We start from the raw sequence: 17,166 nt of genomic DNA, 5'->3' as shown, positions 1-17,166 counted from the left end.
ATCAAGACCATCCTGGCTAACACGGTGAAACCCCGTCTGTACTAAAAGTACAAAAAAATTAGCCAGACGTGGTGGCAGGCGCCTGTAGTCCCAGCTACTCAGGAGGCTGAGGCAGGAGAATCACTTGAACCTGGGAGGCGGAGGTTGTGGTGAGCCGAGATGGTGCCACGGCACTCCAGCCTGGGAGACAGAGCGAGACTCCGTCTCAAAAAAAAAAAAAAAAAATTAGCTGAGTGTGGTGGCACGTGCCGTGTAGTCCCTGCTACTCGGGAGGCTGAGGCAGGAGAATTGCTTGAACCTGGGAGGCGAAGGTTGCAGTGAGCCTAGATCGTGCCACCGTACTCCAGCCTGGGTGAGAAAGCAAGACTCCGTCTCAGGAAAAAAAAAAAAAAAAAAGTGTACAATTGGCTGGGTGAGGTGGCTCATGCCTGTAATCCTGGCACTTTGGGAGGCCGAGGTGGGCCGATCACTTGAGGACAGGAGTTTGAGTCCAGCCTGGGCAACATAGCGAGACCTCATCTCTATTTATTAAATAAATAAATAAATAAAGTGTACAACTCTGCCAGGCACAGTGGCTCATGTCTGTAATCCCAGCACTTGGGAGGCTGAAGTGGGAGGATCCCTGGAGTCCAGGAATTCAAAACCAACCTGAGCAACACTGTGAGACCCTATCTTTACAAAAAATAAGACATTAGCTGTGTATGGTGATGCACACCAGTAGTCCCAGATCCTCAGGAGGCTGAGGTGAGAGGATTGTTGAATTAGTGTTTGAGTGGGCGGATTTGACCTCAAACCAGGTTTATGCCCTTAAAGGCACAATGGTTCCTTCGGTGGGCACAGCTCCTCCCAGTTGCCAAACTACGTCCATGTTCGTTGTGCACGTACTGAAGTATGGGGAGGTGAAGGTCTCCCCAGAGGTGACTCAGCCAGCAAGAAGCAGATCAAGGAGGAGATTCCAGGTCCCTGACATGAAAGCCAGTCCTCTGTCTATAAGCAAAGCTTTCAGGTTTGGGTTGGGTGTTGGGTTCCTGGGTGAGGTAATTCGAACTCAGAGTAGGACTCCGTCAAACTCCTAATAAGATAAAGAACTCTGAAGACAGGATCATAACTTATAATGGAAATCTCCAGAAAACCTAAAGATTCAGAGGCCCTAATTCTCAGCCCTCTTGTATCCAAGGTCATTTAAGACACAAACGTCCAGCCTGAGCCAAGCGTGTTCTCAGTCCACTGCCCTGAGGATTAGGATAGGTGTCATTGCGGAGGCCAGAGGTCAACTGTGAAGTGTCTTCATAGGGTGTCACAATCTTGATGAAGATACTGGGGTCCCAGGATCATGGGTTTACCTGGCCCAAAGAAAAGTTTAAGGTTTTCAGGGTGAGACTCCTGAAGAAACTTACAGGAGTCTGATACGTAAACCAGATTAAGTCCTTAAGACTAAGCTGACCCCAGGGGACAGCTCTGTCACCTTAACAGATTTATCTGCACCCCTGAGCAGTACACTGCACCTCTGAGATCAGACTGGTCAGTCATAGTGTCTGCTCAGGCATGTGGAGCGGGAATGTGGAAAGATGGTGTGTGATGGCATCAGCCCCCGGTGGCCTGGTGGATCTTTGTACTTCATGTCTGCTTCCCTTGGGCAATTCTGATTATAAATGGAGATAACATTGCATAGACTTCAGCCCCAAATGATCTTGGCTTGAATCCTGGTTCTATCAGGACCAGGGACATCCTAGGCAAGTAGGCCTCTCTGAGACTCAGTTTCCCCATCTGTAAAATGGGAGTGATCAAACCTTTGATTTAAAAATTGGAGGCTTGGCCAGGCGCGGCAGCTTGTGCCTATAATCCCAGCACTTTGGGAGGCCAAGGCGGTGGATCACAAGGTCAGGAGTTCAAGACCAGCCTGTCCAACATGGTGAAACCCTGTCTCTACTAAAAATACAAAAATCAGCTAGGCGTGGTGGCGTGTGCCTGTGGTCCCAGCTACTTGGGAGGCTGAGGTGGGTGAATTGCTTGAGTCCAGGAGGTTGAGGCTGCAGTGAGCCATGATCACACCACTGTGCTCCAGCCTGGGCAACAGAGTGAGACTGCCAAAAAAGATAAAGAAAGAAAGAAAGAAAGAAAGAAAAAGAAAGAAAGAAAGAAAGAAAAAGAAAGAAAGAAAGAAAGAAAGAAAGAAAGAAAGAAAGAAAGAAAGAAAGAAAGAGAAAGAAAGAAAAGAAAGAAAGAAGGAAAGAAAAGATTGGAGATTGGCTAGGTATAGTGGCTCACAACTGTAATCCCAGTGCTTTGGGAGGCCAAGGCAAGAGGATCACCTGAGGCCAGGAGTTTGAGACCATTTTGGGACCGGCCTGGGCAACATAGTGAGATGCTGTCTTTATTTTAAAATAAAATAAATAAGTAGCCGGTCTTGGTGTCTCACACCTGTAATCCCAGCACTTTGGGAGGCTGAGGCGGGTGGATCATCTGAGGTCAGGAGTTCGAGACCAGCCTGACCAACATGGAGAAACCCCTTCTCTACTAAAAATACAAAATTAGCTGGGCATGGTGGCACATGCCTGTAATCCCAGCTACTTGGGAGGCTGAGGCAGGAGAATCCCTTGAATCCGGGAGGTGGAGGTTGCAATGAGCCAAGATCGTGCCATTGCACTCCAGGCTGGGCAACAAGAGCAAAACTCTGTCTCAAATAAATAAATAAATAAATAATAGAGATCGTGTGTATATTGGCCAGGCGTGGTGGCTTATGCCTGTAATCCCAGCACTTTGGGAGGCCAAGGTGGGCAGATCACTTGAGGTCAGGAACTTGAGACCAGCCCAGCCAACATGATGAAACCTCGTCTCTACTAAAAATACAAAAATTAGCTGGGCATGGTGGCGCATGCCTGTAATCCCAGCTACTCAGGAGGTTGAGGAAGGAGAATTGCTTGAACCTGGGCAACAAAGATTGCAGTGAGCTGAGATCGAGCCACCACACTCCAACCTGGGCAACAGAGCAAGATTCCATCTCAAACAAAGAGATTACGTATATAGAGTGATCAGATGAGAGCCAGGTATATTAACAGGCAACTAATTAATGCCAGTTATTATTATTAGTATTATTATTGAGCCAGTGTCTTGCTCTGTTGCCCAGGCTGGAGTGCAGTGGCGTGATTATAGCTCAAGCAATCCTCCCGCCTAAGCCTCCTGTAGCTGGGACTACAGGCCCGCACCACCATGCCCAGCTAAGAAGCTTTGGTTTTAAGATACGCTAACATGGTCAGTTTGATTATAGCCCAGTTCTTTCTTTCCTTTTCAGGCTCAGAAACAACTGATCTAATCTAGTCTTTGTTATTTTCACCCTCCAAGTTCACCCAAGAGTAAGGGCTCTAGCAGCAAATCATCTGAAATTTGGAGAAAGAGAAAGGTGCCTGAGGCTAGAGGAAGCAGGGGGGCTTCCCAGGAGGTGAAATGCAGCTGGGCCTCGAAATAAAGGGAGGCTTTGATAGATGCCTGGCACAGGGATATAATCTGATAAACTGACAGGACTGTGACTCAGGAGAACTGGCTCTGATCTCAGTTCTATTATTTATTGGTGGTGTGAGCAGTTAAGTCACTTCCCCTCTTTAGGTTTACCAAGGTTCTCCTGACATCCACAGATGGGTGGCTGAGGACTGAGAGCCTCCTGAAGTCAGTGCAAAATGTGTCTGAACATGTTTCTGGCAGAGTGTTCCCAGCTTTCATCAGATTCTCTAAGGGCTCTGACCTCACCAACTTGCAGACTGCTACAGTGATTCAGCAGCTCCTGGCCTGCCCCACTGCCCTGCTGCTGCTGAGTCACCAGCTCATGCAAGGCCTCTCTTAGCAGCTCCTGTTTAAACTCCCCAAGAGAGCAGCTGACGGGGGCCGCCTGTCCAATATGAATAACATCTGGGGACAGAGCTGTGGGGCCAGGCTGCATCCCGTGCACTGATTGGCTCTCAGAATAGACTGACTGGGAATGTGATCATCCACAGCCCAGTGGGTGACAGGGCCTCAGGGTGCCGAATGGGACCTGTGTACAAGGAACCCTGATGGAGCTGTGGGCCCAGCCAGCAATCTGGCTTCCCCGGAGTGGGGACATAACAACGAGCCTATTGTGTGGCCTTTCCACTCAGCCTGTGTGCTTCATTTCTCTGTCTTCAGCCCTTGGCACGGTGCCTGGTATAAACTAGGTACTCAGTAAATGTACTGCTAAAACAATAACAAGACAAAATGAAAAATGCTGTTGAGATGTGAACAGAGCCCAGGGGGAGCAGTGAGGAGGAAGCGTCCACCAATTCCTAAAGCATAGCAAATAGCAAAGGTTTCCCTCTGGCAGTATCTTTTTTTTTTTTTTTTTTTTCTGATACAAAGTCTCACTCTGTTGCTCAGGCTGGAGTGTAGTGGCACCATCTCAGCTCAACCTCCACACCACCTCCCCTCCCCACCCCCACCAGTTTCAAGCAATTCTCCTGCCTCAGCCTCCTAAGTAGCTGGGACTACAGGCGTGTGACACCACGCCCAGCTAATTTTTAGTAGAGACGGGGTTTCGCCATGTTGGCCAGGCTGGTCTTGAACTCCCGATCTCAAGTGATCCTACTGACTTGGCCTTCCAAAGTGCTAGGATTACAGGCGTGAGCCACCGTGCCTGACCTTAAATGGATTTTGAAGGATGAATAAGAGTTTACCAGAGAAAGAGGCAGGAAATAGAATTCGAGGTAGGGGGTGGGGGTATTTATAAGGCACATAAATGTGAAGCTGAATAGCTTTTTTAGACAATCTTAGAGAACGTGGGCAGAGTAGGTGGAACCATGGGATGGAGGGCAAGGTTGGAAGTTTGAGAGAACGGAGATTGCAAAGCTGGGCTAGAACCAAGGCCTTGTATTCCGTAAAGCAGGGGTGTCCATTCTGTGGCTTCCCTGGGCCATACTGGAAGAAGAAAAATTGTCTTGGGCAGCATAGAAAATACACTAACACTAATGATAACTGATGAGCTTTAAAAAATCACAAAAAAAATCTCATAATGTTTTAAGAAAGTTTATAAATTTGCGTTGGGCTGCATTCAAAGCCGTCCTGGGATGCATGTGGCCTGCAGGCTGTGGGTTGGACAAGCTTGCTATAAAGAAACAGTGGCCAGGCGCAGTGGCTCATGCCTGTAATACCAGCACTTTGGGAGGCTGAGGCAGGTGGATCACCTGAGGTCAGGAGTTTGAGACCAGCCTGATCAACATGGAGAAACCCCCTCTCTACTAAAAATACAAAATTAGCTGGGCATGGTGGCGCATGCCTGTAATCCCAGCACCTCAGGAGGCTGAGGCAGGAGAATCTCTTGAACCTGGGAGGTGGAGGTTGCAGTGGCCGAGATCGTGACATTGCACTCCAGCCTGGGCAACAAGAGCAAAACTCCATCTTAAAAAAAAAAAAAAAAAGAAAAACAAATGGTCAGAGAAGTAGAAGGATGATTGAGAGCAAGCAGAGTATAGTGGTGGAGTGTACTATATAGTGGTGGAGTGTACTATATAGCTTCTTCTTTCAGGACTAAGCCATCCACTGTCTCTCCACCATGGGGTTGTCTGCTGAGGGCTCGAAATTATGCCCTCTCCAGGAATTCCCCTCAGCCAATGGAGCCCCTCACCCAAGCTTACATTCCCTCCCCTGGGACATATTATCTTGGGCTATAAAGGCCCACATCCCTTACCTCAATTGAGAACCATTCTGCAGCACCATCCCTGCAACGCGGTATGGGCTGAGGCCAATGTTACAACCTCATCGCAGTTCAGTTTCCTCTATCTTGCTGCCCTCACGGCCTCACAGGTGTGATCCTGAGAACATACCCCAATAAACTCCTGCCTACTCATCTCAGCCTTAGACCGTGGTTCCCAGGCAACCCCATCTGAGACAGACAGCAAATATGTCAATCCAAGAGCCAACTTGGAAAGCAGAGGAGTACTGAGTTGAGAAGGCTTCAGGAGGCAAGGTCTATTGGTGGTGTCTGCCATGAATGAGGAAGCGGGCAGTGGGGACGTGTGTGGTGCATATTCAGCATCCCTGCGGAGTGGCACCATGTTACTGATGCCAAAGGCGGGGGTGGGAGGCGAGGACTTGTAGAAAGGAGAAGCAAACCAACAGTATCAGAGGTGAAAGGGAACAGAAGGTGCTGGTGGACTTTCCAAGAAGGAATTGACTGTCTACTTTCCAGAAGCCATTTGGGGGATCAGTGGGCTGGATTATAGTTGGGAGGGATAGTAGTAGTTATGGTGAGTGTATACTGCCATACTGAGTATGGCACTGAAGGGAAGGTGAGAGAAAGCAAAGTGGCTTATGTGAAAGTCAAGGGTGAAGAAAGATTTCTTCTAGAATGGGAGAGTCTTGGGCATACTTATAATCTGACAGGGAAAAGTCAGTGCACAGAAGGAGACGGAAGATATAAAAAAGGAAAGGGGCTGGGCACAATGGCTCACGCCTATAATCCCAGCACTTTGGGAGGCTGAGGCGGGCGGATCGCCTGAGATCAGGAGTTCAAGACCAGCCTGGCCAACATGGCAAAACCCCGTCTCTACTAAAAATACAAAAATTAGCCAGGTGTGGTGGTGTGTGTGTAATCCCAGCTACTTGGGAGATTGAGGTGGGAGAATCACTTGAAGCCAGGAGATGGAGGTTGCAGTGAGCCAAGATCGCACCACTTTACTCCAGCCTGGGTGACAGAGTGAAACTCCATCTCAAAAAAAAAAGAAAAAAAAAGAAAGAAAGAAAGAAAGCGGCTGGACGCAATAGCTCACACCTGTAATCCCAGCACTTTGGGAGGCAGAGGCAGGTGGATCACTTAAGGTCAGGAGTTTGAGACCAGCCTGTGAACGTGGCGAAATCCTGCCTCTACTAAAAATATAAAAACTAGACAGGTGCAGTGGCACACGCCTGTAGCCCCAGCTACAAAGGAGGCTGAGGCAGGAGAATCGTTTGAACCCCGGGGGACGGAGGTTGCAATGAGCTGAGATCACACCACTACACTCCAGCCTGGGTGATAGAGCAAGGCTCCATCTCAAAAAATAAATAAATAAATAAATAAATAAATATAAAATAAAATATAAATAAATTATGAAGGACTTCTGTACTAGTTGGCAACACCTGCTAGTCCCCTGCTGCCCACCCTTGCTGCCGGCTCATCCCTAGGAACCATCCACCCCTCCCAGACAGCAGCCTGGCTCAGTTCGGGGCCTTCTAGGACATTCCCCCAGCACTATGGCCAGTGTCCTGGCAGTACCAGTTGTTACATATTTGAATGTTTGCACTGGATATATGCCTTCCTTTAAAAAACGGTACCTAGAAGTCACAGATTGGGCACTTGTTTGTTTAAATCTCATTGGCCACAATGAAGTCCCGTGGCTGCAAGGGAGGTTGTGATGTGTAGCTTTTATTTTAGGTGGCCATGCGCCCTGCTAGAAATAAGGGGTCTGATTAGTAACTATCAAATCAAGGAGAAGGGGGTGAAGGATATTGGAGGGTGTAGCAGACTCTGCCACAGAGGAGGCTAAATAGGTGCTGAGAAGTACAGAGGGCTTGGTGAGCTTGGCTGCACTGTTGAGTGCTCCACTAGCCCAGGGGAGGTGGGGGGTATAGGAGGAGAAGTCAGAGGTTGGGAATTGGTGGGTGATGGGAGAGGTGTCCCTGGGACAGCCTGAGCCTGCCTTGAGTGACACCTGAGGTCTCATTCTAGGCACAAGGACAAGTGCAGGCTGGAGGGTCTGAAGGCCAGAGGGCTCAAGGAGGAAGATGCTGGAGGGAGAGAACCTGTCATTGTTTCACACAGGGTGAGGGGTCAAGGGAGGCTTCCAGGGCATTAGGGGGCTCCAAGGTGGCTGTTTAGGGCGCTGGAGTGGAGCCTTGGGGCCAAGCCGGTGGGCTGGGCCTCAATGGTAGATATGTCTTGTCTCCTTGGCTGTCTTGGCCAGGAACTTTCAGTTGTAGAAAAAGTAACAGATGGAGGCCATCTGGGGCCACAGGGAACATCATTATTATTATTTGAGATGGGGTCTTTCTCTGTTGCCCTGGCTGACATGCAGAGGTGCACCACTGCAGCCTCAACCTCTTGGGCTCAAGCCATCCTCCCGTCCCATAGCCTCTGGAGTAGCTGGGATCACAGACCTGTGTCGCCACACCTGGCTAATTTTTGCATTTTTTTTGTAAAGACAGGGTTTCTTCATGTTACCCAGGATGGTCTCCAACTCCTGGGCTCAAGTGATCCTCTCACCTTGGCCTCCCAAAGTGCTGGGATTATAGGCATGAGCCACCGTGCCCGGCTGGAAAATTATTAAAACGGTCTGACAGGTGGGGTCTGACAAGAGATCTCAGACATGAAAATTGGGGCCTCATGCAGAACTGAGATCCAGAACTGGAAGGCCATTGAGAAACTTTAAGCGTGGCTCACATTTCTAAGGAAAAATATCTTTTCAGTTCCTTGAAAACTTGAGCTCCCAGTGGGTGGCGGTGGAAGGGATTTTCTTTTCTCTTTTAAAATTTCCTATAATTTTGTTTTTTAAAAATTACAATGTGGACACTTCCATGAGTGAAATAATGCAAGATGAGTTAATCCAAAGTCAGAATTTCCCCCCTACTTCCAATTCTCTGTTCCCCTCCTGGCTGAAATCCTGCACTTATGGGAGGGAGAGGGACAGGGTGGAGGGCCATGGCTGCCTGTGCATCCTCTCTTTGGGGTGCTGCAGGCTGCAGGATCTTTTTTTTGTTTGTTTGTTTTTTGAGACAGAGTCTTGCTCTGTCATCCAGGCTACAGTGCAATGGCGGGATCTCAGCTCACTGCAACCTCTGCCTCCTGGGTTCAAGCGATTCTCATACCTCAGCCTCCCAGGTAGCTAGGATTACAGGTGCATGCCACTACACCCGGCTAATTTTTGTATTTTTAGTAGAGACGAGGTTTCAGTTGGCCAGGCTGGTCTCGAACTCCTGACCTCAAGTGATCTGCCCGCCTTGGCCTCCCAAAGTACTGGGATTACAGGCGCGAGCCACTGTGCCCAGTGGGATCCAGGATCTGGAAGCTCTCCACCAGTTCTGCCATCCTCTCTGGGGAGTCAGCAGCAGGGCTTACTAGCAGATGGGGTTTGGCTTCTCGCTCTGCCCATGTTTCTTGGGACCCACGTTCCTGGAAGACTTGCTGCAGCCTAGCCCTTGCTCCCTCCTCCTCCTGTTTCAAAGCTGCTTCAGTACCGTTGCTCTGTCCAGCCAGTTTCTGCAGTCATCTCTTCATTGTTCAGCACTTGGGATCTTTCCAACTTCCACGGTTCTAAAGGGCCCTTCTGTGAACACTTTAGACAAAATATTCCTTCACTTCTGGAGTATTTCCCTAAGGGTACATAGCTAGGAATGGCGTAAGAGAGCCAGAGGGTTTGAGGAGCTTCACAGCTCTTGTTGCCTACATGCAGATGGTTCAGAAGGTTTTTTTTGTTTTGTTTTGTTTGTTTGTTTTAGAGGATTTAAAAATTAATAATAATCTACTTATTGCTTTTATATTCTTTGTTAAAATTCTGTCCTTATGGGGTTCAGGACGAGGCGGATGAAGTAGCATATTACTGTTGAGTTACAGGTGAGGAGATGAAAGGCAGCAAAAGTTTCTCTCAAAAACACTGACATATTCCTCTAGGTATGAAGGAGGAATATCAAACAAAAAAAACAAAAAAAAAAGGCTGGGTGTGGTGGCTCACACCTGTAATCCCAGCACTTTGGGAGGCCAAGGCAGGTGGATCACTTCAGGTCAGAGTTTGAGACCAGCCTGGCCAACATGGTAAAATCCTGTCTCTACCAAAAAATACAAAAAAACTAGCCAGGCCTGGTGGCGGGCACCTGTTATTCCAGCTACTCTGAAGGCTGAGGCAGGAGAATTGCTTGAACCTGGGAGGTGGAAGTAGCAGTGAGCCGAGATTGCGCCACTGCACTCCAGCCTGGGCAATAGAGTGAGCCTCCATCTCCAAACAACAACAACAACAACAACAACAACAACAAAAAACAAAAAAACAAAACAAAACAAAACAAAAAACAAGTCCTGGTTCAGGCTCTGTTGTTAACCAGCCCTGAGATGTCAGTAGCTCGACAAGATGAGAGGGGATGATCTGAGGTCTCTGAGCTTCCTTTTGGCTTGGGGTCCTGTAACCTCTGCATGGAACACTGGGATGCTTTGCTCCTCCATCTGCAAGGAGCTGAAGGAGGGGGCATTTGTCCTAGAGCCCCAGCTCCCTTGTTTTTAACCAGCTGTTGTGTGGTCTGCCCCACACTTCTGCCTGGCCTTGGGAAGCCCAAAGGTGGAGCAGCCACGAAGTCTCCATCTGGCCACTGAGGCCGACCTGCGAGGTGTCCAGTTGAGACCACATCTTGTCCCAACTCACTCAGCTGCCTCACATGGCCCACTGTGGTGAATGGGGCACACTTCCCCATCTGGCTCCCCAGAGGAAGTCAGAGCTGTGGTGGGGGCTGGGGGGGGCTTAGGGAGATTGCAGGGGAACAGAAATGAAGGTTCTGAGGCCTTAGTCCCTGGGGATGTTCTCCAGAGGGGATTGCAGATTGGAGGAAGTTGGAGGAACTGTAGGTTTGCCCTTCCTAGGTCGGGAAACCTGGCTTCAGGCCAGGTTCTGTCTCTATCTGTTGTGTGACCTTGGATAAATGTCTTGCTTTCTCCTGGGCTCAGTTTCCCTACAGGTACAATGATGGACTGGGACTAAATGACCTCTAAGTGCTTGCCCTAAGGGGCTAAGATTCCCCTCCTTTCCCTGCCTTGGGGTTGGCAGGTTCTTATCCTTCTGGAGGGGGTCATCATTCTCTGTTCAGGACCTGGCAGGGGCAGCCACAGGCAGAGGGTGACTGGCTTCGTGTGGGCCACCCAGGCCTTCCTTTCTTATTCTGGATTCAGGCGGGGGCTGGACATGGCGGCACTGCTCCCATCTCCAGCAAGGCGGATTTTTAGCTGGGTTCTCAGATTCTGGCTTTGCTTCTCATTCCCTTCTCCAGAGGCTGAGGCACTTCCTCCTCTCTCTCATTTTTCTCCTCAGTCCCTTTCCTCCACTGCCTCCAACTCCACAGACAAACCATGGTGGAGGCTTAGGAGGGAATGTTTTTAATACTGAAAAGCCTGTCTGTGGCTCATGGGAAGACCCACAGTCTTGTGAAAGGGATTGCACATGTGACATGTTAAGAGGGAAAGGGGGGCACAGAATAAAGCTGCTCCTAAGTACTAGAAACGTGATTTAGGAGACAGTGTGGGTCCAGTGGTAAGTCTGAATCCTAACTGTAAGAACTTGTATATGTTGTTAACCTTTTCGAGTTGTTGGGGCTCAGAAAACATACCCCAAAATATGGCACTTTGACATGCTGATTACTTTGAACTAAAGGAGATTAGAAGGTCACAGCGAAGTCCTTGGCCTTCTTCTGCCCTCCTGTCCTTCGCCTCTCTTTCTCCCTAAAAACGAGTCACAGAAACTCGAATTCCTCTTCCCCAAGGCGGGTCATAGATGCCCCAAAGCCATCCATAAAACCTAGAAAGGTCAATCTCTTTTCTTCTCCTTTCTGCTTTGAAGACCCTCCTTCTAGAGGGTTCCTGCCCCATATCCGGGAGGAAGGAATGCTTCACAAAGGCCAAGGAGAATCTGAACACAGGCCTTGCTGGGTTTCCTCTCAGTCTATCACCATGAGACCACACCCTTGGCTGAGAATGTTTCTACATGTTCGTTTTTCATCGAACCTCAGCATAAAAATAAAGTTTTCCCTAGGTCTTTGGGTCTTAATTTCTGAAGGCTTCCATGTCACATAAAACGTTGATTACATAAATTCGTTATGCTTTTCTCTTAAGCTGTCTCTTGTTACATGAGTGTTGGTTGTGACTCTTATGATCTCTTATGATGGGTGAGGAATGACATTACATCTTTAACGGTACCACAATGTGAGGTTTAAAAGTTTTTTTGTTTTTTTTTGTTTTTTTTTTTGTGATGGGAGTCTCTCTCGCTCTGTCGTCCAGGCTGGAGTGCAGTAGTGCGATCTCGACTCACCGCAACCTCCACCTCCTGGGTTTAAGCGATTCTCCTGCCTCTGCCTCCTGAAGTAGCTGGAACCACAGGCGAGCGCCACCACGCCTGGCTAATTTTTGTATTTTTAGTAGAGACAGGGTTTCACCATATTGGCCAGGCTGGTCTTGAACTCCCGACCTCGTGATCCGCCCGCCTCGGCCTCCGAAAGTGTTGAAATTACAGGCGTGAGCCAGCAGGCCCAGCCCAGACTTGCCTTTGACCAGGTGCCACCACCTGCCCCCACGTGCCCCTGGCCAGGACTGAGCCCTGTACCCTCACTGTTACACGACTACTTATTCTATGTGAAACCCCAAGCTATTCTATGTGAAACCCGCTACAACAACGGGCTAATTTTTTTGTATTTTTTTTTGTAGAGATGGGGTTTCACCACGTTGCCCAGGCTAGTCTTGAACCCTCCGCCCGCCTGGGCCCCCCCAAGTGTTGGGATTACAGGCGTCAGCCACCACGGTCGGCCAACAATGTGGAGATTTAAAAGGCATTTTACATATATAATCTCTGACCTATTCAATTAGTGGGGTTTTTCTTTTATGACCTTTCCCTTCCCTTTCTCCAAGTCCTTCCTCACTCCTCCCCATAGCCCTTCCCTTCGCCCCTCCCATTGCCCCCCCCCCGACATTGGCCTCCCCTTCGCGCAGGCGCCCTCAGAGGCGCTGAGTCAGGGCGTTGTTGAGCTCCGGCAGGCCCGGACGGGGCGGGGTTAGCGCCTGCGCACTGGACGGCTTCGGGGCAGGGCAGATTTATATCTGCGGGTGATCAGCTGACATCCCGCATTGCAGACTGCGGAGTCAGACGGCGCTATGTACGCTGTCTTCCTCCTGGCCAGCCTCCTGGGCGCGGGTAAGCCCTGGGACCCTCATCCTGGGGAGGAGGTGGCTCGCAGTGTCCATCCGCCCCAGAATGGGCTGTGCCGGGCCTGGCCCCTCTGCTCCCCCTGCCCTCGTTGGCGAGGGGGCGCGCACTGCGCAGGCGCGTTCGCCGGCTTTCTCTGAGCGGCTGGGGGCGGCTGGGGGCTGCGGGGGGCTGCGGGGGGCGGGTTGCGAAAATGTCCCCGGGAGGGCAGCCCAGGCCCTGGGCAGCATCTCCCTCGGGGCTCGAGTGGGTTCCTGCGCGGCTGGGTCCCCGAGGCCTTCCGTCAGGCTGCGCTTCCCACTGTGGGGGTGGGCCTTGTAGGGTGACCCCTTGGGCAACTGTTGTGCCTGTGCTAGGTGCACGTGATCGAGGTGGGCTGGAGCCCCGTCCCGCAGGACACTTTGGCCGTTGGCTTCAGTTGCCTGTTTGTAATGGTAGCGAAGCTGCAGGCAGCACTTGTGTATCATCTATACTGACGTTTGCATATATATTTAATCTGAATTCTAGGTGTTGACAAAACGAGTCAAAGTCTGTAAAATATTTTGAGATTTATTCTGAGCCAAATGTGAGTGACCATGGCCCGTGACACAGCCCTCAGGAGGTCCTGAGAACATGTGCCTGAGGTGGTTGGGATACAGCTTGGTTTTACATATTTTAGGGAGGCATGAGACATCAATCAAATACATTTAAGAAATACGTTGGTTTGGTTCAGAAAGGCGGAACAACTCAAAGCGGCGGGGGGCTTCCAGGCCATAGGTAAATTTCAACATTTTCTAGCTGATAATTGGTTGAGTTTATCTGAAAACCTGGGATCAGTAGAAAGGAAGTATTCAAGTTAAGATAAAGGATTGTGGAGATCAAGTTTTATTGTGCAGAGGAAGCTCTCAGGTAGCCGACTAAGAGAGCAAGCACGTTGTAAAATGTTTCTATGGAAATGAAAGAGTGACTGGCTCTTAGTTGATTATCTCCTGGATCTGGAGAGGAAGGAAGGAAAACAGGGGAAAGGGGATTCTCTGTAAAATGTGGATTTTTCCCATAAGAGACTGCAGGGCAATTTCAAGGTATGGCAAGGAAATATATTTTGGGGTTAGATATTTTGATTTTTTTTTCCTTGTCTTATAATGTTATGCCAGAGTCAGATTGGAAAGTAAGTCACGACATATGGGGTCAAATAAAACCCATCTGATGAGAATTTATGGTTTGTAGGGTATGACTCCCTAGACCGCTTAGATAGGAATTTGGGCAAGCTAAAAAAAATCAGAGCTTAATTCTCATAGGTATTGAAGGCGACATAGGGTTTTGTGGTCCAGTTATTTTGCCATGGGGTCCTCATTTCACTTGCTTTGAAATGTCTTGCATCCGGGCGTGGTGGCTTATGCCCGTAATCCCAGCACTTCGGGAGACCGAGGTGGGAGGATCGCTTGAGCCTAGGAGTTGGAGACCAGCCTGGGCAGCATAGCAAGACCCCACCTGTGGAAAAAAAAAAAAAAAAAAGAGAAAAGAAAGTCTTGCACACTATTGGCCGTTTTTTTTTTTTTTTTTTTGAGACGGAATTTCGCTGTTGTTTCCCGGAGTGGTGCAATGGCGTAGTCTCGTGAGGCTCACTGCAACCTCCGCCTTGCGGGTTCAAGCCATTCTTCCGCCTCAGCCTCCCAAAGCGCTGGGATTACAGGCGTGAGACACCGCACCCAGCCCCCACCACAATTTCTGTTTCTTAGTAACTATGTGTAATTTAAGGGCTGGCTGCCATTTTTAACCCAGCTACCCAAATTTTAATAAACAGTAACAAAGTGGATGACAGGGTTGATGCAAAACCAAAGAAATGAGTTAGCTTTCAGCAGCTCTCAAGAATGTATCTTGACCCTATACCAAGCTCTTAAATTTGTTTTACTTGTACACAATGAAAGATGATCTGCTTATAAAAAAATCATTTTGACTTTATACCCAAGCTTATACTGCTGTTATTCCATGGTCTGTATAATAAACTAATGCTGGTCTCTAAATTTTTTATACTGATTCAGAGCAATTTTTTCTTTCTTTTTACATTATCCATTGTTCTTGTTGACGTTGAGTCACTCCTCACAAGACCCTTAAGAGTTCTGATTCACTCACATCACCCAAAAGGGACTTAATTGTGTCTTGGGAAATATAAAATCCACTTCTGGTATGTATAGGCTTATGGTTAACCACAATATTTAGTTAACCAAGGGACCGTCTTCCCTGAACACTCGGGTAAATGGGAGGTATTGTAATGGCCTTGGTCTAACTTTGCTGTCTACCTTTAGGATTAGGCCAAAGTCAGTGCTGATAACAGTGTTTGAATGCTCCCTGGCCTTCACAGCTCTGGCCCCTTTGTGATATTTTGGAAATGTTACTTCTAAAATTTCTAGACATGATAATGAGTTTTGTTAGTGAAAGTGCCTGGTGACTGCAGCCATTGTCTGCTGCCCGAGAGGCACTTAGAACTTTCTTCGTGACACTGTCGTAGTACAGAATGCCACCCTGAATCGGGATGGGCTTTGTATTTTGTGTTTCAGTGATGTCCTGTCCACTTGCTTTTGAGTTACTTTTCTGCCCATCCGGTACCCCTCCTTTTTCCCCACCTAAAAGCGAAAGCAAAGCCATGGCACCGTGAGAGAACTGGAGAGCATCTAATCTGACCCCTTTGTAAGGAATGAAGACCTGGAGGTGCCCAGAGGTGACTCTCCCAAATCATAGACCATTTACTGGGGATGCCAGGACCAGAACCCAAGACTCCACAGCGCTCGCTTTTTCCATATCCCTCTGTCAACATGGACCTCTTAACTTTTAAAAACTCAGTGTAAGTTACATACATGGACGATTAAGTAGACAACTTGATGAGTTACCAGAAAGTGAGCAGCCCCCGAGGTTGAGGAGCAGCGCAGTAGCATCCAGAGGCCCCTGTTCACCCCATTCACTACCCTGTCCCACTTGCCCCGAAGGAAACATTGTTGTTAACCTTTGAACCCATAGATGTAAAGGCTGCAGTTTCGAACTTTTACAAATGGGATCATGGAGGGTATTGCTGTTGGGTGAGTCTTCTGGTGGAAAAAGGAGCGTGTTCATGAGCTAGGTGTAAGGCTTGAGGGATGGTGCCTGGGATGTGGCAGGTGCTCCCTGAAGCTTAGATGCCCTGATAGCTGTCAGCTGTGTGGTGGCTAGCCCGTTGAATGTTGTCTACCCCACGCTAAGACAGGTGTGTTTTCTGGGGATGCTAGAAGGTGTTATATATTTTTTTTCAATAACATGTGTATTTATAGCCTGGCCTGCTGAATATCAGTAGGAACTTCAGGTCTTGGCCTGTCAGGGATTCTGGATAAATCTCCTGTTTATCAATAGTAAATCTGTTTTATTCTGTGAAAATAAGAGTATAATTCCTGAAGAAAGAAGGGTTTGTTTTAACAGATCAGTGATTTAGCAAGGCCTTGAAGTACATCTGACAGGTTGTTTTGTTTTGTTTTTTTTTTTTTGGAGCAGAAAGTTTAATAGGCAGAAGAAAGGAAAAAGGAGAGCAGCTCTGTCTTGTGAGAGAGAGGCATCCGAAAGGGAAAAGCCTGACAGGTTGTTATTGAGATGGAGTCTTGCTCTGTCCCCAGACTGGTGTGCAGTGGCGCGATCTCGGCTCACTGCCACTTCCGCCTCCCGGGTTCAAGCGATTTTCCCACCTCTGCCTCCCGAGTAGCTAGGATTATAGGTGCCTACCACCATGCCTATAAAATCCACCTCTGGTATATATGGGCTTATGGTTAACCACAATATTTAGTTAACCAAGGGACCCTCTTCCCTGAACACTCGGGTAAATGGGAGGTAATTTTTTGTATTTTAGTAGAGATGTATTTTTAGTAGAGATGGGGTTTTGCCATGTTGGCCAGGCTGGTCTTGAACTTCTGACCTCAAATATTCCGCCCACCTCGGCCTCCCAAAGTGCTGGGATTACAGGTGTGAGCCACCGTACCCGGCCCTGACAGGTTGTTTTGAGAACGAACTATGAGAGTTGAAGTGTGTTGGATTGATTGGTGTGGCATTTTCTAGATGAGGGAAGGGAGAACTTGGTCTTCCATTTTCTTGGTGAGTGAGACCGTGGGATGTCCAGGCAGCTGTGGGGAAGTGGAAGAGTAGGGCGGGGTGTTGCTGGCTCTGACAGCACCTAATGAGGCATGCTTGGGAAGTTCTCAAGGCCACGACCAAAGCCACGTAGACAGGTGTGCATGGCGGCTGT

General features: G+C 48.7%; 1 protein-coding gene across 1 annotated transcript in view; it reads left to right on the top strand.

Moving 5' to 3' along the window:
* The first annotated feature begins 12,775 nt into the window (after window positions 1-12,775).
* Window positions 12,776-17,166, top strand: part of PSAP (prosaposin) — a 35,209-nt gene continuing 30,818 nt past the window's right edge. Inside the window, exon 1 of the mRNA XM_032139412.2 lies at window positions 12,776-12,914. Within this exon, the coding sequence (XP_031995303.1) occupies window positions 12,875-12,914 (40 nt within the window). The 5' untranslated portion in view covers window positions 12,776-12,874. The remainder of the gene's footprint in view (window positions 12,915-17,166) is intronic.

Source organism: Hylobates moloch, unplaced genomic scaffold (assembly GCF_009828535.3).
Source record: "Hylobates moloch isolate HMO894 unplaced genomic scaffold, HMol_V3 SCAFFOLD_3, whole genome shotgun sequence".
Lineage (NCBI taxonomy): Eukaryota > Metazoa > Chordata > Mammalia > Primates > Hylobatidae > Hylobates > Hylobates moloch.
Note: the sequence above shows the minus strand (reverse complement) of the source record. Positions and strands in the feature narration are given on the sequence as shown.